This window comes from Mustelus asterias, chromosome 14, assembly GCF_964213995.1.
Source record: "Mustelus asterias chromosome 14, sMusAst1.hap1.1, whole genome shotgun sequence".
NCBI lineage: Eukaryota > Metazoa > Chordata > Chondrichthyes > Carcharhiniformes > Triakidae > Mustelus > Mustelus asterias.
In genome coordinates, this window is record NC_135814.1 from 88,647,318 (window position 1) to 88,673,115 (window position 25,798).

The 25,798-nt window shown below is 41.1% G+C and overlaps 1 protein-coding gene across 13 annotated transcripts in view; it reads right to left on the bottom strand.

Annotated features, from left to right (window-relative positions):
- The window catches only part of pcnt (pericentrin), a 215,747-nt gene that overhangs the window by 75,607 nt on the left and 114,342 nt on the right, over positions 1 to 25,798 (bottom strand). For 9 of the 13 annotated variants that reach the window (XM_078228833.1, XM_078228839.1, XM_078228838.1 and 6 more), the window contains 5 exons: positions 23,622 to 23,787; positions 20,980 to 21,186; positions 17,985 to 18,020; positions 10,691 to 10,923; positions 4,704 to 4,823 (listed from right to left, as the gene is read on the bottom strand). In XM_078228833.1, the coding sequence (XP_078084959.1) occupies positions 4,704 to 4,823; positions 10,691 to 10,923; positions 17,985 to 18,020; positions 20,980 to 21,186; positions 23,622 to 23,787 (762 nt within the window). The remainder of the gene's footprint in view (positions 1 to 4,703; positions 4,824 to 10,690; positions 10,924 to 17,984; positions 18,021 to 20,979; positions 21,187 to 23,621; positions 23,788 to 25,798) is intronic. The other 4 variants (XM_078228831.1, XM_078228830.1, XM_078228836.1 and 1 more) reach the window with 3 other exon arrangements.

Below are 25,798 nucleotides of genomic sequence, written 5' to 3' on the forward strand. Positions count from 1 at the left end.
TCGACTCTCAATTATCAGATAAAGGTGGTATCGAATGACATTTGCTCAATAATAACCTGCTCACCAAGGCTCAGTTTGGGTTGCACCAGGACCACTCAGCTCCAAACCACAGCCTTGGCCCAAACATGGGCAAAAAGAAACAAATTCAAGAGGTGAAGGACCTGTCCTCGACGTCAAGGCAAAATTTGATTGGGTATGGCATCAAGGAGCTCTAGCAAAATTGAAGTCAATGAGAATGAGGAGGGGAATCTTTCTATCAGTTGAAGTCTTACCCATCATAAAGATGGATGTCAATTATCTCAATGGAGAAGATTGCTGCAGGAGTTCCTATGGATAGTGTCCTAGGCCCAAACATCTTCAGCTGCTTCATCAGTGACCTTCACTTCATCATAAGGCCAGAAGTAGGGATGTTTGGGAATGATTGCTGTGTCCAGTACCATTAGCGACTCCTCAGATATTGAAGCAATTGATACTCACACGCAGAAAGACCTAGATAACATCCACGTTTGGATTAACTGGCAAGTAGCATTTACGCCGCACAAGTGTCAGGTTTTGATCTTCGCTAACCAGAGAGAATCCAACCAACTCCCCTAGACTTTCAGCTGCAGTGCCATTACTGAAGCCATCATCAATATCCCAAGGGGTACCATAGACCAGAAAATGGAGCAGCTGAATAAATATTGTGACTACCCTGGGGAGGCACAGTGGTTAGCACTGCTGCCTCGCAGCTCGAGAGAGAGAGGTTCAATTCAGGCCTCAGGTGACCATCTGTGTGGAGTTTGCACGTTCCCTCTTGTCTGCGTGGGTTTCTTTCAGGTGCTCCAGTTTCCTCCCACACTCCAAAGATGTGCGGGTTAGGGTGATTGGCCGTGATAAATTGCCCTTTAGTGTCAGGGAGATTAGCAAGGTAAATACGTAGGGTTACGGTGATAGGCCCTGGGTGGACTTGATAGGCCGAATGGTCTCCTTCTGCACTGTAGGGATTCTATGCTTCTCTGATTCTTAAGTATTCCAGAATATATTAGTCTTTCCTCCGGGTGCTCCCGTTTCCTCCCACAGTCCAAAGATGTGCAGGTTAGGTGAATCAGCCATGCTAAATTGTCCCTTAGTGTCCAAAGATGTGTAGGTTAGGGCGATTTGTGAGGTTAATATATGGAGTCACGGGGTTAGGGCCTGGATGGGATATGCTGTCAGAGAGTTGGTGCAGATTCGACGGGCCGGATGGCCTCCTTCTGCACTGTAGGGATTCTATGATGAAGTACAACTCAAGAGACAGAGAATTCTACAGCGATAAATGTAGTTGTCGCAGCAAATGAAAAAACTTTGTAGAATTTACTTCAGTCTGAAGATGTGATACCTGCACTCAGAGTACGGATTCAAAATCCTAAGTCTTTATTTGCTTTCCATCATCTTTCCAATAAAATTTGTGAAATCAAATGTATAATTTGTGGACTGAAAATGAGAGAATGCTCTTTTGCTCCTCTAAACGGACTGAAAACTCAAATCAAATCAGTTATACATAGCATAGAATTAATTAGAAGAACAAACAGGAAGACAGGTCAGTTACAACAGCATTGCTAAGCAATAGCAATAATTGCTAATTATAAGTACTTAGTACGAGTGGAACCAGGACAACATGCACAGGGAAAGGGATAGAAAAAAAGTTGATAGACCTACAGCACCTCCGGGCAATACATACAAGTGAATCCCATTGAAAGGGGCCATCAAAAGTAATTAGGGAAAAGTAAAAGTGAGTGACTAATGGGCATTGACAGCAAAGGATTTTTAGATGCCCTGACCATCATTACCTGCCCCAAATGTACTGCTACTGCAGCGAAAGGTTAAATCACTTAACTTTGTTAGTTTTCTTGTTTTTTTAATTTTATGTACTTCACAAATAATATTTTTAAAGTTATTTAATGGGGGGGAAAGAGAAAAGAGAGAGAACAGTGAATGTTCCTTTAAGCATTCAGCATTATATAGCAAACATGAGAAAACAAAGCCTCTCTGATCTCACTGTGGAACTGCTTCGGGGTTTTTGAAGTGGTATTTCAGTAGCCAAGTTGGCACAACATGCCAAAAGATAGCTACAAAAATGACAATCATTTGAACTATTAGACCAATGGGTGATGTTTTGAACTTTTTAAAATATAAAGGAAGCGGAGCTATTTACTGCATTGGATCCAAGCAAAGTTTGGGAACTGACACTGTCTGGGAATTCTGCTAAGCCAAACTAGTTCAATATATAGATATGGAGGCATCAAACGTCTAATAAAGCTTGGAAATTAACTGACACTTTTGTTAGGTGAAAGAACATTACTCCTGGTTACTTGTTTCTCACTTGGTACCGGAGATGGTGGTGATGTAGTGGTATCGTCACTGGACAATCCAGAGACCCAGAGTAATGCTCTGGGGCATTACCACCATGGCAGATAGTGAAATTTGAATTCAATTAACAAAATCTGAAATAAGGTTAATGATAACCATGAAGCCATTACCTGTTGTCATAAAAACCCATCTGAAGCAGTGTCTGTTGGGATCTGCCATCCTTACCTGGTGTGGCCTATGTGTGATTGCAGACCCACAGCAATGTGGTTGACTCCAAAATGGCCTAGCAAGCCACTCAGTTCAAAGGTAATTAGGGACGGGCAATATGTTGGCCCAGTCAGTGATGCCCACATCACATGAACGTATAGAAGAAAAATAAATTCTCAGTGTGGAACCCCAAAAACACTGGGAATAACCAATAGCTTAACTAATTTTGGTAATTCATTCAGATTTCAGGTATCACCACCCCTGCTCAACCTCAAAGGCTGCTGCAATATTCCAGAATAATATCTCACCATTACTGAAATAAAAAGCCATAAATTGCAACAGTCGTGCTTTTTTGGGTCGCAGCACACATTCCAACGACATAATTACTCCCAATGAATATTGATTAAAGCAATATTTCTAAGGAGATCTCAATTAGACATTAACTGACAAAAGTAACCATTTTCCCAGCTTTCCAACAAACTCTGCATGAACGAGGATATTATTAGAGTCCTGGAGAACCAGTTCAATTATACTCAGCTATTAAAAGACTTTCTTTGGGGATCTGTGAACCTTGTGTTATTACAAGATTCAAGTGACAATCCATCCCGGAGTCAGTGGGGCGCATCATTCTGTTTCTGCTATTTAATATTATTTAGGACAATTTTAATTATTCTGCCACTGAGAATGGAACGAGCTTCGGAGGGGGTGGAGGGTGGTGATGGTGCAGTAGCTGCAGTGGGACGGCAGGCTAAACGCTCTGGATCTGAAAATGGATGCCTGCAATCCACAGTACTTTAACAATAAAGCAATGACAGTCAGAGTTAAATCTGTGAATCACATCTGCACAAGCTATAAAGACATTTTCATTTGTTCACATTTTCAATGAGCAGAAAGATCAAGATTTTCAGAACGATCGAGATCAGCCAGTGTCAAAACCTTTGGAGCATATCAGAGAGAGAATTGTACCTCACTTAACTGAGGCCAAGAACTGGCCCCAAAATATAGCATATCCAACTGTGGATTTGTTACCCAGCTTGGAGGCAATCCAAAAATTGTGCTAATGAGATGATGCTTCTGCTTAAGCAGAACCCTGACCTGGAATTCCTATAGAAAGTTCAGAACCTTCAGTAACAGTGATTGTTTTTCTCTAGATGAGAGAAGTGGAAGAAATCAGCTTGCATTAGCAAAAAGAATCTCTTTGGAGACTTGACCAAAATAATACTGATAGCTGTCCCAGTAAAAACAAAATCTTCTCTTGTGCTGACCAAAAGGCAAGCCTCACATAAGTGACCTTTTGGACAAAGGCTGTCACTCTGGCTAAGATCAGTGGCACACTATTGCCATAATTTAGCTATAATACAGAAGACATAGGCATCAATGAAGGAGTTTCCATTATTAGATATGAAGGCTCATTCCATTTTAGTATCAACTGTCTAGTTGTCTACAGACTAACATTTCTACCGATTAGATAGGGCAGAAAATTCTTTACCAAATTTAGCTTTTAGTTTGCTGCTAGTCACAATTATGCAACATTATTGTAAGAATGCCCCCATTGTCCATTATCATGCATCGCAAAGTGCACATAATCTTGCTTGCAGGGTGGAAAAGAACAGATGAGTAAAAATAATCTACAGTTTGAATGGGAACACAGTAGGCATCTTTGCAATATACTGAGGTATTGTTAAACATTGCACTGAGTAAGCATTTAATCAGAACAATGTAAGGATTCAGTTCTACGAGTGTTCAGGTCCAATTATTACCCATGGTCCTATTTGTAACACTTCCTCTCTCCACTGCCTTTCCAAACTGACATCAAAATCGACACGAGTTGGTAACCAACATATTAGTGTTAATAACATTAAGAACAGTTGAATTCTGAATGAATTAAAGGTGAACTTGAACTCAGAGGAAACACTTGTATTCCCAGATGAGGAAGAGAGAGATACTAAGAGGAAACTATTAGGGGCTATGTGGCATGCAGCCAGGTTGTTACTGATTGATCAGAATATAGACAACAATTTTCATACCTGGAAACTCAAATAATCGCACTAAAACATCCATGGTTTGGGAAAAAGAAAAACAGCTTTTAGAACTATTAGGAAATTCAAATCGCATATTTGAATAAGGTTAATATGAAAATAGAAAGTGATATGAAGAGTCAGACATACCTTGGATACTGTATAATCACCACCTCCTTGTGATTTTAGTCCCTGTTTTAACTGTCTCTCCAAATTTTCAATCTCTTGCTGAAACTCATCTCGTTCATGTTCACGCTCAGCTGCTTGTTCCTGAGGGAAAAGGATACAAATAACTCACGTATTCCATTGCTAAATTTATACATTGTTCACCTTTTACAGTACATTATGATTTCATTCTTGACTTTAATGCTTTTTCATCCCACTTTTGGAATTTTCTTCTCAGCTTTTAAGTGGTAGACCAGAGGGGGAAAAAGGCAACCCAGCATGTTGGGGTATTAGGTTTTCAATACAAAGCATACTCTACATAACACTAAGTTAAGCTCAAGTTCCAATTATGAGAAAAGGTGAGGAAGCAATGGCACTTCAGTATCACTGAGCATCAGTGGTGGCATATTGCCATGGCTTGGGTCTCACGCCCTAGTGTCAAAACGTGCAATGGGAGTAAGGGTGGAGATGAGGTGCCAACAACTGATGCAAAAGAAAGAAGGTATACCAGGAGGTGGTTTTCTTCTGATTCTGTTCACCTGTTAATGGTGGAAATATTGCTAATTCAGGTTTTTGGCAATGAATGATTGATTCAGAGTAGTTTGTTCTAAAAAAAATGGACATTATGTTCAATGTTCAACAACGCCAGAAGTTTTTTGTAGATGCTCTTTTTGAACCTGAAAATATACTCTACATGGTGGGCCAAACGTGGTAGAACACAGAGAAGTATCAACATGGATAAGGAGCATAAAGTTTGCAGAAAGCACAAAAAAATTGCCATGTGAATTATAGTGAGGAAGAACACTATATAGACTGCAGAAAATATCAACGGACTGGTCAAGTGGGCAGAAAAGTGACAAATGGAATTTGATCTGGCAAAGTGAAAGTAATGCATTTGGGAAGGGTGAGCAAGACAAAAAATTATACTGAGAAGTGTAGAGAAAAGGAAGGTACTTGACTATATGTCCACCAATTTCTCAAGGTAGGACAGTTGATAAAGTGCTACGGTGAGTTTTTAAAATAATTCATTCATGGAATGTTGGCTGGCTAGGTCAACATTTGTTGCCCATCCCTAATGACCCTCGAGAAGTGGTGGTGAGCTGCCTTCTTGAACTGTTGCAGTCTATTTGGTATAGGTACACCCACAAGTGCTGTTTGGGAGGCAATATCAGGATTTTGACCCAGCGACAGTGAAGGAACAGTGATATATTTTTTTTTAAATCAGGATGGTGAGTAGCTTGGAGGGGAACTTCCTTATGGTAATGTTCCCATGTGCCTGCTAACCTGGTCCTTACAAATCTAGATGGCAGTGGCCGTGGTTTGGAAGGTGCTGTCGCAGGAGCCTTGCTGAGTTCCTGCAGTGCACCTTGTAGATGGTACACACTGTTGCCAGTGTGCATTGGTGGTGATGGGAGTGAAGTAGGCTGCTTTGTCCTGAAAGGTGTCATGTTACTTGAGCATTGCTGGAGCTGCACTAAGGGATAGTGACTAAGGGATAAACATTAGTCAGAACACACTCGAGTGGGAAGACAAGAGTCTTGGATTTAACAATGAATCCAAAAGATAGCACTTCCAGTAGTATATCAATCCTTCAGTACTGCACTGGAGTGTCAGGTTTTGTGCTCAGGTTTCTGGAATGGGACTTTCTACTCAAAGCTGAGGATATCACTAACTGAGCCATGGCTACAATGGTGACTGCCACTGCATTAACATTCATTTTATAGTTAAAAGGATACAGACTGTTAATTATGACCCAAACTTTTTTAAATGAGTTTGATTGGCAATGAAGATGCAAATTCAGCAAGTTATTTAAAAAAGATAAGAGTACGGGCAAGATACCGTGTGTGCAAAGCAAATAACAAAGCACATTGAATAGAGCAGCATCTTCCAGAGATTCCGAACTCACGGCATACCGCCCCATGCCTCAAACATGAAAGCCAATTTGTACATTAATTACAGCAAGTGCTGTTAACAAACCATTATGTTTCCAAGAAGATTTGGCCTAATGTATCTTAAATGTGTGAAACTTCCATGACTTTCTTTGCTGGTAACTAGAGCAGATCCTAATGATCTGAGTGAACATAAAAGACCAGAACCAGTTGGCCGGGTCCATTGATCAGCTGATAATATATCCTTGATAGTCAAGAATCAATGTATTTATAGGGAGTTTGAAATTTTTTTGCACGAGATATTACAAGTGTTACCCTACCCTCTCGCAGCCTAGTTTGCCTCCTGCCAGTTCTGGGTACTGTAGCATATTGCCAAATATTAACGATAGAGGGTTGGCAGCAGGAGAAATACTTAATACAATTAATGTTACCAGAGAGGCAGTGCTGGGTAGACTAATGGGACTGAAGGTGGACAAGTCCCCGGGTCCGGATGGAATGCATCCCAGGGTATTGAAAGAAATGTCAGAGGTAATAGTGGATGCGTTAGTGATTATTTATCAAAACTCGTTGCATTCTGGGGTAGTGCCGGTTGATTGGAAAACGGCTAATGTTACGCCGCTGTTTAAAAAAGGAAGGAGACAAAAGGCGGGTAACTATAGGCCGGTCAGCTTAACGTCTGTAGTAGGGAAAATGCTGGAATCCATTATTAAAGAGGAGATAGCAGGGCATCTGGATAGAAATGGTTCGATCAATCAGACGCAGCATGGATTCATGAGGGGAAAGTCGTGCTTGACGAACATGTTGGATTTTTATGAAGATGTGACTAGGGCGGTTGATGGAGGAGAACCGGTGGATGCGGTGTTTTTGGATTTCCAAAAGGCGTTTGATAAGGTGCCCCATAAAAGGCTACTGAAGAAGATTAGGGCACACGGAGTTGGGGGTAGTGTGTTAAAGTGGATTGGGGACTGGCTATCCGACAGGAAGCAAAGAGTCGGAATAAATGGGTGTTTTTCCGGTTGGAGGAAGGTAACTAATGGCGTGCCGCAGGGATCGGTACTCGGGCCGCAACTATTTACCATTTATATAGATGATCTGGAGGAGGGGACGGAGTGTAGGGTAACGAAGTTTGCAGACGACACAAAGATAAGTGGAAAAGTGAATCGTGTGGAGGACGGAGAAGATCTGCAGAGAGATTTGGACAGGCTGAGTGAGTGGGCGAGGATATGGCAAATGGAGTATAACGTTGATAAATGCGAGGTTATACACTTTGGAGGAAATAATAACAAATGGGATTACTATCTCAATGGAAACAAATTAAAACATGCTACCGTGCAAAGGGACCTGGGGGTCCTTGTGCATGAGACGCAAAAGCCCAGTCTGCAGGTACAACAGGTGATCAAGAAGGCAAATGGGATGTTGGCCTATATTGCGAAGGGGATAGAATATAAAAGCAGGGATGTCTTGATGCACCTGTACAGGGCATTGGTGAGGCCGCAGCTGGAATACTGTGTGCAGTATTGGTCCCCTTATATGAGGAAGGATATATTGGCATTGGAGGGAGTGCAGAGAAGGTTCACCAGGTTGATACCGGAGATGAGGGGTTTGGATTATGAGGAGAGGCTGAGGAGATTGGGTTTGTACTCGTTGGAGTTTAGAAGGATGAGGGGGGATCTTATGGAGACTTATAAGATAATGCGGGGGCTGGATAGGGTGGAGGCGGAGAGATTCTTTCCACTTAGTAAGGAAGTTAAAACTAGAGGACACAGCCTCAAAATAAAGGGGGGTCGGTTTAAGACAGAGTTGAGGAGGAACTTCTTCTCCCAGAGGGTGGTGAATCTCTGGAATTCTCTGCCCACTGAGGTGGTGGAGGCTACCTCGCTGAATAGGTTTAAAGCGCGGATGGATGGATTCCTGATCGGTAAGGGAATTAAGGGTTATGGGGATCAGGCGGGTAAGTGGTACTGATCCACGTCAGATCAGCCATGATCTTATTGAATGGCGGGGCAGGCTCGAGGGGCTAGATGGCCTACTCCTGCTCCTATTTCTTATGTTCTTATGTTCTTATGTTCCTCTTTTTTATAAACAGCAACTTTAAATATGCAAACTGATTGAAGAGCATGTGTTCTACTCCAGAACCTAAACACATGGCATGGGCTGAGGAACTGCTACATTATTACAGGGGCAATATGTGGATAATGGACTAAAAAGCCCCATCAACCCCTCCCAGTAATGCAGGTATTTGTACAAGATGCCATGACAAAATTAAAAAAGTAGGAAGTTCTGCAGATTCGTTGGGCAGCCTTCTACTCCTCAAGTAACACCACCAAAAATAGATTAACACGCTGTTCATTTGTGTGCAGATTGGCTCCGATATTTGCTTTCATGAAGGCAACCACAGTTCTAGAGTGATTGATTGATACATGCATCAGAGGATCCTGAGGGAACTAAGGGTGGAAATTGCAGAGATAATGATCATAATCTTCCACCTCTTCTCAGGTAAGAGGCAGGTGCAAGACAAATGGAGGATTTCAAATGTAATACATTAGTTATAAAAAGGACAAACCCAGCAAATAGAGACCAGTCAATTCAACCTACGTGGTGGGAAAACTTTTAAACAGTTAACCCGGGACAAAATTGAACAGTCACAAGTGATGGTTAATTGAGGAAAACCAGCATGGATTTGTCAAAAACAAATGTTGTTTAATTAACTTGGTTGAGTTTCTGATGAGATAACAGTCACAGGGTTCACATGGCGTACAAGGACCACTTTTATATACCATATGATATATAAAAGTGCTGCATAATAGATCTGCAGGCAAAGCTGAACCCATGGAATAAAATGGGTCACTGGGCATATGGATATAAAATCTGCTAAGTGACAGGAAACAGCACTAGGACCACTGCTTTCCTCAGTTTATATTAATGACCTGGGTGTACAGGTCACAATCTCAAAATTTGCAAAAACTTGGAAGTATTGCAAAATGTGAGGAGGGTAACGATTAACTTCAAGAGAATACGGTTAGGCTGGTTGTATGGATAGATATGTGCCAGGTGAAATTTAATGCAGAGAAATGTGAAGCGATGCATTTCCGTAGGAAGAATTAGGAGAAATAATATAAAACAAAGGGTGCAATTCTGCAGGGAGGGGCTGTAGGGACAGAGAGATCTGGGGGTTTGTGTGTTCATATTATTGAAAGTGGCATAGTAGATGAGGAAATATATAAAAAAGGCTAATGGGATCCTCTAAAAATAGGGGCATGGGGTGCAAAAGCAAGGAAGCTATGATGAACCTCTATAAAACACTGGTCTGGCCTCAACTGGAGTATTGTATCCAATTATGGGCACTGCAAACTAGGAAGGATGTGAAGACATTGGAGAAGGTGCACAAAAAAAGAATGTGTGTTTCCAAGGGCAAGAGACTTTAACTAAATTAATAGATTGGGACTGTTTTCCCTAGAGCAGGGAAGGTTGGAAGGAGGTTTGATAGAAGCTTGGAAAAAACTGGGAAGTCCAGAGAATGTAGATCAAAAGAAGCTGTTGCATTGGCGGAAGGGCTGAGAATTAGTCAGAAACAGATTCAAGTTACATGACAATGGTGACAGGAGGGCAAACTTTGTTTACATATTTGGAATGCATTTCCTGAAAGGGTGATGGAGGTAGATACAACTGTGACTGTCAAAAGTGAATTGGATAATCAACTGAAACAGAAAATCTGCAAGGATTTGGGGGGGAAAGGACTTGCTGTATTGTTCTTACTGAAAGCTGATAAGAATTCAATGGGGTTTTTGTGCTGTAAGCAATGATGATTCTATCTTAAGGATACAACATTAAAAACAAGTTTGTGCTCTCTTTCAATTTTAATACTATGTTTTGATGATTTGAGAAACAAAAAATGCTATTTTCCCATTTGTTTAGGGCGGTTAAAATTAGTGAACATTGGCAACATTTGAACAAGAAAGAAAATTATACGGGTCCATTATAAAATCATTGAACGTTTACAGCACAGAGAGTGCCACCTGGCGCATTGTGACTACATCAGCTGAAAATGAAAAATGATCCCAGTGCGCAATTGTTTCTCCTTACATCCAAAAACTGTCGATAATTCTTAAGCTGCTTTTCAAGAGCTTGGATCTGCTGTCGCATGTCAGCAACCTCCAAATGCCATTTGTCCTCTAGCTCAATGTTGCGGTTCGTCTCCTCTTCGAGCTCCACTTCCATTCTCTTGGCCCTAGAGAGGAGATCAGCACGGTCCTTATCTGCCTGACACTGGATGTCCAACTTCTCTTTGGACAGACGTTCTGCCTCCTCCAGTAACCCTGAACATAACAAATACAGTATCAGCGAAAGAATAATAGTAACTAAAAGACAATTGACTAAAGCATGCTCTAGAAACATAGAAAATAGGAGCAGGAATAGGTCATTCAGCCCATCGAGCCTGCTCCACCATTCAAAATGATAGTGGTTGATCCTCTATCTCAACACCATACTCTCGCGCTCTCCCCATACCCCTTGACACCTTCAGGGTCTAGAAATCTATTTCTGTCTTAAATATATTCACAGTGTAGCCTGGTAGGTATATAGAAAGACACCAGTAAAGCATGATGGTTAAAAAGGCCAACTCCATCAGCCTAAGAGTTGTGTGAGCAGCGAAACTGCTGTGATCTGCAACAAAGAACAAGATGTAGAGCCATGGAGTGGGCACAGGAGCTAATTGAGCAGTTGCCTCATGAGAGACATGGCTGTTGCTATGTCTCGGGTGGACAAGTGATTGAACACAGACACCTGCGGGTGTTGGTGCTCAGAAACAGGACCTCCTGAGAGAAATAGAACTCCCTGAACAAAATACAGTGTTTGATCAGTGCCTGCCCTGTGAATATGAATCATGATGTGGAGATGCCGGCGTTGGACTGGGGTAAACACAGTAAGAAGTCTCACAACACCAGGTTAAAGTCCAACAGGTTTATTTGGTAGCAAAAGCCACTAGTGGCTTTTGCTACCAAATAAACCTGTTGGACTTTAACCTGGTGCTGTGAGACTTCTTACAATATGAATCATGCCAGCAGGATCTGGGTAAAAAGAAACAAAGAAACACTGGGAGTGATAACTGCAGGAACAACCATCATGAAGAAGCGCCTCCCAGTCTGGGATCAGACAGAACATCAGAATCCACCAAGAAGGAGACTGATCACCTCACCTCTTAATGTGTGATATTTAGGTCCAAGCCACAGGTTTTGATAACTTTGGGTACAACAGAGTTTTGATACTTTGTGTAATAGAGCTTTTGATATCTTTGAGAGTGGAGTTTTGATGCTTTTGTGGTAATCTGGTACAGTATAATAAAGGAGATTGTGCAATAATTTGAGAGTTTGAGTGTTTTTGTCTGTAATGTCAGTTGACCCTGTGTCTGAGGTACAATAACAGCCTTCTGTGGTTGAGAATTCCACAAGTTCAACACCGAATGAATTAGTTTCTCCTCATCTCAGTCTTAAATGCCCTTCCCCATAGCCTGTGTGACCTCTTGTTCTAGACCCACCCAGTCAGAGGAAACAACATTCCTGCATCCAGTCTGTCCAGCAGTGTCAGAATTTAATATGTTTTAATTAGATCCCTTCTTATTCTTCTAAATTCCAGCGAATAGACCCAGTCGACGCAACCAAAGCTGTGCACAATACTCCTGGTGTGGTTTCACCAAGGCCCTGTACAACTGCAGTAAGACATCCTTGCTCCCGCATTCAAATCCTCTTGCAACCATTTGCCTCTTTGACTGCTTGCTGCACCTGCATGCTTGCTTTCAGTGACTGGTGTATTAGGACACCCAAGTCCCTTTGTACGTCAACATTTCCCAATCTATTATTTAAGTAATACTCTGCCATTCTGGTTGTTCATCTGAAGTGGATAATTTCACATTTATCCACATTATACTGATCTGCCATGTCACTTAATTTGTCAAAATAACCTTGAAGTCTCTTAACTTTCTTCTCACCACTCACATTCTCACCTAGTGTCAGGTCATTAACAAATTTGGAAATATTACATTTGGTTCCCTCATCTAAATTATTGATGTATATTGTGAATAACTGGGACTCCAAGCACCGATCCCTGCAGGACCCCATTAATCATCATCTGCCAATTCAAAAAAGACCATTTATTCCTATTCTGTTTCCTGTCTGTTACTGATTCTTAATCAATGCCAATGTATTACCCCCAATTCCACGTGCTTTAATTTTGACATTAATCTCTTACGTAGGACTTTACCAAAAGCTTTCTGAAAATCCAAATACACCATATTCCCTGGTCTTCCCTTATCTATTCTACTGGTTATGTCCTCAAAAAATCTCCAGTATGTTGTCAAACATTATTCTCTTCAATAAATCCATGTTCACTTTGTCTGATCCCACTGATATGTTCTAAATATCCTGTTATCACATCCTTCAGAAGAGACTCTAGCATTTTCCCTACTACTGATGTTAGGTTAACTGAATTCCCGGTTTTCTCCTTCCTTCCTTTTTTAAATAACGGGATTACATTTGCCACTCTCCCGTCTGCTGGGACTGTTCCAGAATAAACAGAATTTTGGAAGACGACAACCAACACATCCACTATTTCCGCTGCCACCTTATTTAGTATTCTGGGATATAGATTATCAGGCCCTGGGGGATTTAATCGGCTTTCAGTCCCATTAATTTCTCAAGCACATTTTTTCAGTAACACTAATTTCCTTCAATTCCTCCTTTTCACTAGCCCTTTGGTTCCTTAGCATTTCTAGAGGGTTATTTGTGTCTTCCTCTGTGGAGACAGAACTAAAGTAGTTTAATTGCTCTGCCATTTCCTTGTTTTTCTTGTAAATTTTCCTCTTTTGAACAGTAAAGGACCTATCTTTACTTTCATTAATCTTTTTTCTTTTTATATACTTAAGGACGCTTTTACAGTCCACTGTTATATTGCCTGCAAGTTAACGCCAATACTCTATTTTTCCCCTCTTGGTCCTCCTTTGCTGAATTCTGAACTGTTCCCAATCCTCAGGCTCACTACATTTTCTGGCAACTTCATATGACTTCTCTTTGGATCTATTACATCCTTAATTTCTTTTGCAAGTCATGGTTGGGCCTTTTGTCTTGTTGTGATTTTGCGCTAGACAGGAATGTATAACTGTTGCAATGCATTCTTTCCTTCTTTAAATATTAGCCATTGTCTACCCACCGCAATGCCTTTTAATGAAGTTCCCCAATCTATCTTAGCCAACTCATGTCTCATACATTCATAGATTTCTGTTTAGATTTAGGATCCTAGTTTCGGGTCAGACTTCTTCACTTTCCATCCTAATGAGGAATTCTATCATGTTATGGTCATTGTTCCAGCACAACAAGGTGAATTATTCCTTTCTCATTGCATAATATCAAATCTAGGATAGCACGTTCCCTAGTTGGTTCCTCAACATACTGGTCCAAAAAAACATTTTATATACACTCCAGGAATTCATCCGCCATTGTATTGTTGCTAGTTTAGTTTGTCCAATCTAAATTCAGATCAAAGTCACCCATGATTACTGTAGCCCCCTTGTTATGTGAATCTCTCATTTTCTGGTTAATGCCATCCCCTACTTTATCACTACCATTTGGAGACCGATAGACAGCTCCCACTAATGTTTTCTGGTCTTCCTGCTTCTTAGTTCCACCCAGACGGATTTTCAGAGTCAATATCGTCTCTTACTCTTGCATGGATTTCATCCCTAACAAATAATGCCACCCCACCTCCTTTCCTTCCCAAGTATCCAGTACGCTTGGATATTCAGTTCCCAGTTTTGGTCACCCTGCAGCCATGTCTCCATAATCGCAATCCTATCATATGCCAATTTGCGCTATTAATTCATCTACTTTATTGTGAATGTGCCATGCATTCAGGTACAGTGCCCTTAGACTTGTCCTATAAACTTGTTGTAAAACTTCCCTACTTTGGACCTTGATGAGACCATATCAGAGCAGGAGTAATGTATGAATTTCAGTCTGCTTATTTTTAAAAAACTGTTTTAGAAGCCGTTCAGTGAAGGTTCACTGGACTCATTTCTGGGATGTATGAAGAAAGGTTGAACAGGTTAGACCTATACTCATTGGGAGTTAAGAATGAGAGGAGATCTTATTGAAACATATAGAGCGCAATTTTCCCAAACAAATTCCAAATGCCCAATGGGCACTGCCCCCCCCCCCCACCCCACCCGACCTCCTGGGGGGTGGGGGGGGGGGGGGGGCCTCAATGGCCTCTGGTCCCACCAGCAAGATCATCACGTCAGGTCCTGATTGCAGGGAATTAACTGTGATCCCCGTTGGTGTGGACCTCCATCAGTAAGGTTAGAAACATAAATGAGCCGGGACAACTGCGTCTCAGGTTCGCAAAAAAGATTTAACTTAAACTATGAATATTTAAATCAGCCTCACGCTGTTCTACAGTACAAGGCCTGGGAAGATCACAACTGGTTGGATGCGAGTCACGATTCCCATTTTTGGCCTCCCTTTTAAGTTTCTCGGCCCGCTACACCACTCGACCAGCATAGCAGGCCGGGCAAAAAAAAAAAATCGCACTCAATATCCTGAGGGGACTTGATAGGATGGGGATACCCAGAGGATGTTTCCCTCTGTAGATATGGAAAGACTAAAACTAGGAGACATTGAAAAAAAAAGTCTCCCTCTTAAGACAGAGGTGAGGAGAAATTGTTTCTCTCAAAGGCTCACTGGTGTGTGGAATTTCTCTTCTCCAGTAGGTAACGGAGGCTGTGTCTTTGAATTAAGGCGGAGTTAAACAGATTTTTGCTAGGCAAGGGAATCAAGTGTTAAGAGGTAGGCAGACAGGAAAATGGAGCTGAGACCACAACCAAATGAGATATGATCTTATTGAATGTTGGAGCAAGCTTATGCCTGCTCCTTTGTTCCTATAAGTCTAAACCTCTACTCATTATGATTATATGTACTCTGGATCAACATTTTAATATATCTCTCACCCCTGGGAATGTCACCAAATGCACTGATGACCTTATCAAAATAAATTTCAGAGTTTCATTTTCACAATTCATAAGGAAGAAAAACAGAAACGTTCAATGCCCTCTCCTCTTCAGAAGCTGATGCTTCAACCACAGTACAGCAGTCTGGATGGCTCTGTACAACAGTAGATTCATTTATTGGCCTGATATTTAGAGAACTCAGCTTGCCAGGTGGTGCATGGCTATCCTTGTTGTACCACATGATAAGTCCCATGTTGGGGAGACCCTCCTGCCAGACTGCAATCACAGAGGGTCAATTCTAAGGATGCCCCATTTCATAGACAGTATTCAACATTGTGCCATTGAAGAGGCCAGCAGCCCAAACACTACACCAAATTCCAGAGTGGGCATGCCATGCAGGATTCAAGCAATGATCATGCAGGATGATTCACAACGCTGGTAATGGTATCTTGGTGTCTAAATTGTGAGTGAAAATACGTAACCCAAGCTGCACTGCATATCAGACATGACTACATCGCATAAGGTAAAGCAGCTGCTGCAGATTTAGGTAAGTTCTGGCCAATTCTGCATGTTGGTACCTAATGCATTGCTTGTTTTTGGTTTGAATCACAGAATCCCTACAGTGCACATAGAGGCCATTCGGCCCATCGAGTCTGCACTGACCACAGTCCCACCCAGGCCCTAACCCCGCAACCCCAAGTTTTTTCCCCGACATCCCCTCGGACACTAAGGGGCAATTTAGCATGGCCAATCAACCTAACTGGCACCTTGTTCGACTGTGGGAGGAAACTGGAGCACCCAGAGGAAACCCATGCAGGAGGACGTGCAGACTCCGCACAGACAGTGACCCGAAGCCAGAATTGAACTTGGGTCCCTGGCGCTGTGAGGCAGCAGTGCTAACCACTGTGCCACCGTGCCACACTCTAACCTCCACCAGCCCCTACAACCCTCCCCATCTCTGTAACCACCTCAGTCCCTACAACCCTCCCTATCTCTGTAACCTCCTCCAGCCCCTACAACCATCCCGAACAGAAGAAAATAAAGAAAGCGAAAGAAAATTCAAGCAATTTGAATTATGACAACTTACATTGACACAGGGTAGATGAAAAATGAAGACTGGAGTTAGAAGCAGGGAAAAAGCACTCATCACCAGGAGGAGTTCATGTTTCTGTACGCATTTCAATGGTACCACACACAAACCTCAAACAATCTTAAGAAGTCTTAGTCACACAATTTTCTTACAGGGTGGAAGGTGAACCATGACTATTTAATAGGTTTATGGAGCCAAATCCATTTACAAACATTCAACATATTCATAGAATCATAAAATTGCTACAGTGCAGAAAGAGGCCACTTGGCCCATCAAGTCTGCACCAACAACAGTCCCAGCCAGGCCCTATGCCCACAACCCCACTTTTTACCCTGATAATCTCCCTAACACTAAGGATCCATTTACCTTAGCCAATCAACCTAACTTGCACATCTTTGGACTATGGGAGGAAACTGAAGCACCCGGAGGAAACCCACGCAGACACGGGGAGAACGTGCAAACTCCACACAGACACCCAAGGCTGGAATTGAACCTGGTCCCTGCTGCTGTAGGCAGCAGTGCTAACCACTGTGCCACCTTGCCATCCGATATTCAAGCTAAGGGGCGGCACAGTGGTTAGCACTGCTGCCTTTCAGCGCCAGGGACCCAGGTTCGATTCCCAGCTTGGGTCACTCTGTGCAGAGTTTGCACGTTCTTCTACGTGGGCTTCCTCCAGGTGCTCCGGTTTCCTCACACAATCCAAAAGACGTGCTGGTTAGATGGATTGGCCATGCTAAATTCTCCCTCAGTGTACCCAAACAGGCACCGGGGTGTGGCGGCTAGGGGATTTTCACAGTAACTTCAATGCGGTGTTAATGTAAGACTACTCGTGATACTAATAAATCAACTTTAAACTTTAAAAGTTTACCAGAATGGCAAATGGAAATGGGAGCAAGATGAATATTGTAATTTAAAACAGAGTGTCAATGATAAAATTCAGATCAATTTTATGGACACTATGAGGTAAATTTTCTGAGCCCACCCGCAACGTGAATTATCACGGGTGGAACAGAAAATTTGACAGTCCATTTAAAGGTCTGCTAACCTGAGGCAGGAATTTCAGGTCTCGGGGTGGTACAACCAGAAAATCCTGCTCCACGCTTGAAGTTTTGATTCAATCATGCACAGCACCTCCTAACAAGCATGGTTAAAATAAAGTGGAAGAACATCAGGCAAATTTCAATTATTCTGACCAGATTAATTTGGCAACAGATTATAAATATGAAATGCTGAGAACATTCAAATGGCACTCGTTTTGCAAATCATACAACTTTGCTTCCAAAATAAGGACAAACCTGAATCCCCTTTGATTACTGCTTCAGTATGAAGGCCTGAGGAACAGAGGCGAGAGAACACATCCATCATAACCAAATACATTACATAAGCTCACTACTGGGCATGTAGACAAGTTGGCAACTGTGGCACTGACATAGCGGTGCAAGATATTAATACTGAAAATCAATCTATACACTGGAATCTCTCAGTGAAGAAGTGAAGCCAATCTATTAATGGCATCATTACATTTGTTTTGACATTAACACCTTAAAAAAAAGCACACCTTAATTTTACAACAGAATTATCTGTATGTGAAAAATTCTAAATTGATGCTCGCGTGTGGAATTCCACCTACTTTTGATTCTGTTTTCCTTATTTTTGAATATAGATTTTTCCTGAAATACTGAGTCACCATCCAAGCAGAAAATCACAGCACAGTGACCTTTTCACAGTAGCTCACAAGCCACCCGATATCTCAAAGTCAGTACAGCATACAAGGCAAGAGTTTAAGTGGGCAATCAGAATCTACAACCGGAGACGAGTTTAAGGGAATGCGTGTCAGAAAATTCACTGCACTGGTTCCTTAAATGTTCTTGCATCCAATAGCTGTCACCATCAGCTAAACTTTCACATAGAGCACTGTACTGATGAATCATGCAACTCAGAGGAAGAAACATTAATGCTGCACATGTAAAAAGTGGTTCTTTGAACAGATCGTAGCAGGAACCAAGCACCCAGAAAAAACTAATTCTTCACTAGGTCCAACTGAGGTGCAATTAGCCATTTGTCTAAATAAGGAAGAAGAAATGGGTTCCAAAAATTGAAATAAGACTGGCACTATTCGAAGACAGTTACTAACACTGGGTGCAGATGATCTTATATTCCTGATCACCAATACTTTTGACAAAAGTGCCTTTTCATCTTTATGAAAGAAGAACACGTGTTTAAGCTCTACAACAGCAAGATCGGATCACCATCCAAACTATATATAACATTTCAAAACATTTTCTTCTGGAATAAGCTGATCAAAGTTCTTTGGCTTGGTATAAAAAGGATGAAATTAGACGATGCTAACCCATTCTTCTGTTCAGAATAAGATGACCCAAGGACTTAAATGTCTGACTGTATCAGACAAAGTGTGGAGATGCCGGCGTTGGACTGGGGTAAACACAGTAAGAAGTCTAACAACACCGGGTTAAAGTCCAACAGATTTATTTGGTAGCAAAAGCCACTAGCTTTCGGAACGCTGTTAACCGTTGCCTAATGCTCTCTCCACTCACATTGTCAGTACCTTTAAGGCTTGATTAGCTGTAAAGACTCACATTCCAATCATTATTCATGTAAATTGAGTTTGTGTCTTTGTGCCCTGTTTGTGATCAGAACTCCCACCCACCTGATGAAGGAACAGCCTGTTCCTAAAGCTAGTGGCTTTTGCTACCAAATAAACCTGTTGGACTTCAACCTGGTGATGTTAGACTTCTTACTGTATCAGACAAAGCCAGATTTTAACCAAAACTATTCATGAAGCAGAAGATATCGACTGGATCCCCCAAGTTACTAGTTGGAGAATGTTGGTAAACCCGATACAAAGGTTGCAATAAATTGAACTAGCAAGGTAGTTGCAAGATCCAGGGTCAACATGTAAGGCAGCATAAAATTATCAAAAGATTGTCAAATTGGGGAAGAATTGACTTGACCATAGCTAACTGTTGGCATTTGAAAGACAGCTATGAATTGAGGCAGCAGTTTCAGTCAGGGGTAATCTATTTTTCTTGAGGGATGGCTTATACGAGCAGTAATAGGCCATTTGGCCCCTCGAGCCTGCACCACCAATCAATAAATTCACAGCTCATTTGATTGTGGCCTTAACGTCACTTCTCTGCCTGCATCCCATAACCCTTGACACCCTCCTAGATCTGCTTGGCTAACCTTTTCTGAAAGAGTGTTTTCAGGTAGCATTTGGGAAGACAAAAGAAAGATGTTGAATTGATGCTTGCAACTGGTGCTGTTTGGCAGGTGTGGCAATTCTATGTACACCTTGGTACTGGCCAGTAACAAATTGACTTCCTGATTGATATCGAAACAGGTTTCTAGGACTTCCCTGGAACCAATATCTATCAAACTGACCAAAAAGGCAAAGTATTGGTTGACACTGTCATAGGAGATGACAATGAACAGATTATTCTTTTTCTTTCTGTGGATAAATTTTCCAGAACATGTTGCAATACATTAGCGTTCTCTAAATAGATGACACCATATTATTTTTCATCAAGAAACACCTGGACAATGATCATGGTTGCTTGGAAAGCCATGGGGGTTCGGGTGCTGGTGAAGGCGTTGATGTTGCGACAATCTTGGTATTTCAACCAAAAGTCATCAATATTCATCAGGTTCAGTCATTATTTTCTAAGTCACTGTGTTGTTAGACACCAAAAGAGCCTAATAGCATTCTGATGAGGATATTTGCCTATTTTAGAAAATAAACCTTTCAAGACCTTGGCATTTGAATCATGGAAACAAGAAACTTCATGTCAAAATCATTTTTCTGAGAGATGTTTGCACTGTGGGATTTCACCAATGCAGACTCACTTCCGAAATCTGTGCATTCACTGAAAAAAAAATCAACTCTTCTGCATTTAGGAAGCAGAGTTGCAGGTTAGATGTCAATTTAATCTTTTACATTTGTGTTATGAATGTAGAAAGTGTTTATGAAGTTGAGGGTGGATTTGTCTATTAGAATATTGGGTCCACAGTAAATCACGACCATGCACAGATCTCAAAAGGTGAAAGGGGAACAAATCAGATATGTATCACAGGATAGTGGATTTATGCTTCCCTACTATTCTGAGGTTTAATTGTAAGCTCTGAGAAAGTGGATTTAAATCCGAGTGCAGGACAGACTAAGAACTACAAAGTTTTCTTTAATGGGTCACATTGCTTCAACATGTAAGAACATAAACCAGAGACTAGTGCAGATGGATTTCATGGCTGGGGTAGCCTTAAGTTGCTTCTTACCACGTTCTACTTCATTGCCGGCCAAGGCTTGTTTCTGGCGTAGCAGCAGATCGCGCTCCTCAAGTAAATGTTGATGTTCTTGGTTGAGCTCGTGAAGCTGCTTGGTTAAAAGTTCCACCTTTAGGGCCAAGTGTTGTTCCGATTCTTCCTTCTGCTGCAAAGCTTCCTCCAGCACAGCTTTCTCGCTGACATACCCTTCAATCAATCCTAATAACAGTAGATGTACATCAGAAAGGAGAGAGTCCAGCCAAGATGATTCTCAGATCAAATGAAACTGCTCTTTTTGCTTTTCCTCCAATTTAACCTTCATTAGATCCATATTAGACTGTGATGTGTCCAGATCAGTTTTTATTACCCTGAATTTCTAATTACTTTAAAATGTCTTTTTAACCAGTTTTGAACAACCAAAGTTAGTATGAGAAGCTGCTGAGAACTCCAAATAGGTAGTGGAGCAAACAGGATGATGAAGAAAGTGGAATGCTTTTAAAGCTTAGCAAGTCTTTTTTTTTAAATGAAGATTTTGAAAAAAGATTAGTGAAGTACAGAAGGAAATTAAAAGTTGAAAAAACAAGTGAATAGTCGGAAGGGGTACAGGAGACAAAAGTAACAATAGAGCAAATCAAACTAAGTGTTTGATTTCAAAAATACTTTGTAGTCATACCAGCATTATAGTAATAGTGATCAATGATATGAAAACTAATAGTGCTCCTTTTTATAGCAAGAAGTTTAACAACACCAGGTTAAAGTCCAACAGGTTTATTTGGTAGCAAAAGCCACACAAGCTTTCGAAGCTCTAAGCCCCTTCTTCAGGTGAGTGGGAATTCTGTTCACAAACAGAGCTTATAAAGACACAGACTCAATTTACATGAATAATGGTTGGAATGCGAATACTTACAACTAATCCAGTCTTTAAGAAACAGTCTTTAAGAAACAAAACAATGGTCACCTGAAGAAGGGGCTTGGAACTCCGAAAGCTTGTGTGGCTTTTGCTACCAAATAAACCTGTTGGACTTTAACCTGGTGTTGTTAAACTTCTTACTGTGTTTACCCCAGTCCAACGCCGGCATCTCCACATCATGACTTTTTATAGCAGCAGAGAGGTTAATACTGGTCAGCATTAGTCTCTGATACACGGAGATGATTCCTGGGTCACTACCACCCTTTTGCATTTGACCAAAATAACGTGGCTGGTAGTCATTCCAACTTACTGCTCAACCACCATTCACTCCGATTTCTGAATTAACCTCCCACTGGAAACATGTGGGAGTCTCATGCATAACATAAATCAGGCTCAGTTGCAAAATAAAAAGTTTCATCTTCATCTCTCTGACTATTGCCAGTTCTTGCTTACCAATCATGGGTGACAAAAGTCAGGAGGGGTGGATTGTCTCGAGGAAAGATTGGACAGACCAGGCTTGCATCAGTTGGAATTTAGAAGAGTAAGAGGAACCAGGCTGAAGCATATAAAAGATCCTAAGGGGTCTTCACAGGGTGGATGTGGAGAGGATGTTTACTCATGTGGGAGAATCTTAAACTAGAGCTCACTGTTTAAAGATATGGGGTTGCCCATTTAAAATGGAGATGATGCAAAATCCTGAGGGCTGAGAGTCTTTGGAACTCAAAAGGTGGTGGAACCAGAGTCTTTGAATATTCTTTTTAAAGGTAGAGGTGGATAGATTCTTGGAAAACAAGCAGGGGGATGATAGGTTATTGGGCTTAGGTGAGATGCAGATTTGAGGTTACTATCAGATCAGCTGTGATTTTATTAAATAGTGGAGCAGGTGCGAGGGGCTGAATGGCATTCCCCTGCTTGTTTGTATGATCCTCAGCTACAGTTAGGGAAAGCTGGATGGAAGTTTGAGAAACTGTGATAATCTGTTGTGAACTCTGAGCCTGAAAAGCCTCTATATTTAACATATTTGCAGCTGGAGGCCCTGCATAGAAGATGCTTGCTGCTCTAAAATGCTATCTGTTTACATTTCCAATGCTTATATTCTTTCCTTCAAAATGTTGCTATAGGCCGAGAGCCCCACATTCCTATCTCCTGTGCAGTGTGCTCTTGCTGGTAGACCCCAGCTGTGTTACACTCAGGAGCCAAGATCAAAATGGAATTGGTCTCAGGCTGACTCCTCCGGGCAGTTGCCATGCATGCCTCACCCATTCAAATGAGATGTCAAACCGAAAATCTTCGCCAGTAGCTTTTAAGTGGGAAGGATTCATTCCCAGTTACTCTTCTACAGCCAGTTATATGTAAAATCACTCATCAATAGAAAGAAAAGCTAAGCCTCTACCACTCTAAACTGAACAATATTTAATACGTTCATGGAATGCAAGAGGAAATAGAAATGGAGAAAAATAGAAGGGGAAAGGGAAAGGGAAAAAGGAAGAAGCCTGAGAACTGAGATAATAATTTGGACAATTCAAAACATGGCACGACAATGTACAGATGTCACAAGTAGCTTTGAAATTCTGTCAAATTAATCAATCACAACAGAACTCAGTTTGAAATTGCTATATTAGCAATTCTGAAGTGAATTCAAAATGTCTATTTCCCAATCTCTAACCTAGACTGCAATCTTGGGCTTGTATTGACCATGCAGCTGATCGCTGCCTGCACAACAACTTCAAATAGAAGTTCTTACCCTCAGCTTTGTGAAGTTCCAGTGCCAGCTCTTTCTTTGCTTCCGATTCTTCATCGAGATCTTCCATCAACTTTTGGTGTTGTTTGCCAACTAGCTCCACAGTCTCTTGGTTCTTGCGTGTGTACTCTTCCTCCAAATGTTCATTGATTCCGTGGCTCTGTGCCAGCTAGGCAGAAACACAAGGATCATAATAAAACAAGGTAAATTTTTTTGCAGTCTATGAAATCAGTCAGACTACACGGTCTGCTGCAACAATATTTAATAATCCAGCACAACTTGTGTCAATATTCAAAACACTTGCAGCATTTTGTGAAGTGTTATGCATCATTTTAGCACTCGGCTCCTTGGTCGATCATCATATCATAACTTTGCACAAAGTACTTCTCTGCAGCATCGTATCAATTTTCTTAAGCAATTTAAAAACTAATCTGTATTCCCTCTCAAGCTTTGTCCTCTATTGAGAACATTCACAAATAAATGTTATTTGAAAACTAGCACATTTAAGGGCTGCATGATACATATAACTGTGTTATGAACTTAATCTTAATCAGCAAATTGTGATCCTTGGAGCTCAACAGCAAACATCTTAGGATCTTATACCTACCATATTTAAAGCTATAAATTATGGAAAAAAAACAAATTTACTGCTCACTGAATATGGACACTGCTCTTGCAGGCGAAAGGTCAAAAAAATACTAACTCCACAGGTGTAGTTAAAATATATTAGAAATGTCAAAAATCTCACTGAATTAATAACTAAATTGATAGAAGGGCAAGGAGAGATCTGATTTTCTTCTTCATTGCCAACTTCCCCAAAAATCACACCAGAAAGGTTATTGTGTAATTTTGAATACCAGCACTAAAAAGGATTGCCAAACATGACCTATTCTTTAGAAGACAGATCCAGAGACACAACTATGATTTCTCCAAGTGGCATTAATACTAATCTTTTGATGGCAACATTTTTCCTTCTTCAAAACAAATAGTGCTAAATTAGGAAAGAGTCTTCTCAGTTTGTGGCTCTTCTCACCAATTAATAAACAAACTGAAGCTGACATTTTAAAAAAATTATTGATGGGGTGTCAGCATTATGATCTAGGTGGAGACTAACTTTTCAACCTTCTTAACTGAAAGAATTATGGCACACGATTTCATGTTTTAAACAAAAACTTTTGCTATTCAAGATTTGAATAACGCAAATACTACTAACTTAACACCACATTGCGTAAACATTTATACTTCAATTCTGAAAATCTCAGCAGGACACTCCTGTTCTATTTTTATTTTCACCCAAGTGGATCTTGAGGGTTTCTTTACTTCTTCTGGGACCAAATAATGGTGTGCCACAGCTCTCAGGAAGTCACCAAGTCTCCCGCTGTTCTCTGAGGTATGAGATTTCTCAGGGTCCTTCCACTCGGATCTGGGCTAATCAAACCCTCCAACTCTCCTTCCAAACCTCAAGATTGTGGACGCTACAGCTCACGAGCCTCACTACATTCTTCGTTAGTAACTTCAAATCAGAAAGAAAAAAATCTTAAGTTTCTGACAGCCCTCTTCTACTGGTCTACAGCTACTGACAGATTCTCTCTCTGCTGGTCAGAAAACTGTGTGGAACCCAAATTTCAATTGCCTGTTTCTGTGAGAAATCACAAAGCTAAAACACAAAACCAATTTAAAATAACTCTCTGCAATCTATCGACATGGCAACATGGCATGCCTGGAATGTCCCAGATAGAGATTTAAACTAATCGTCTCCAATTCCCAAACCTTTTCTTTGTTCTGCGAAAGAACGTGAATAATATGAACTCTGTATTAAGTCTCTGCCAAGCTCAAGGTGGCAGCCCATTGTTTAAATTCTAATACGTCCGACAATGACCTTATTAAACAAACAAAGGCCGCTCTTTGATTTGCAATCATTTTATGTCTGTTTACCAGTTCCTCAAACCAAGTGTTTTGATTTATCTTGCATTTAAAAATTCAATCTCCAAACTAAAAGTTACACTCTTAAAACACATGAATCATGAAATTACACATTTGTAATTTTTCCTGGATGATATCATGATGATGCCTGCTGCTGCTCCTGACAATCTCCTGAACTCTTTACTTAATCAGAATAATCAGTGCAAATGTCCTGAGAGCTGTGGCACACCATTATTTGGTCCCAGAAGTAAAGAAAC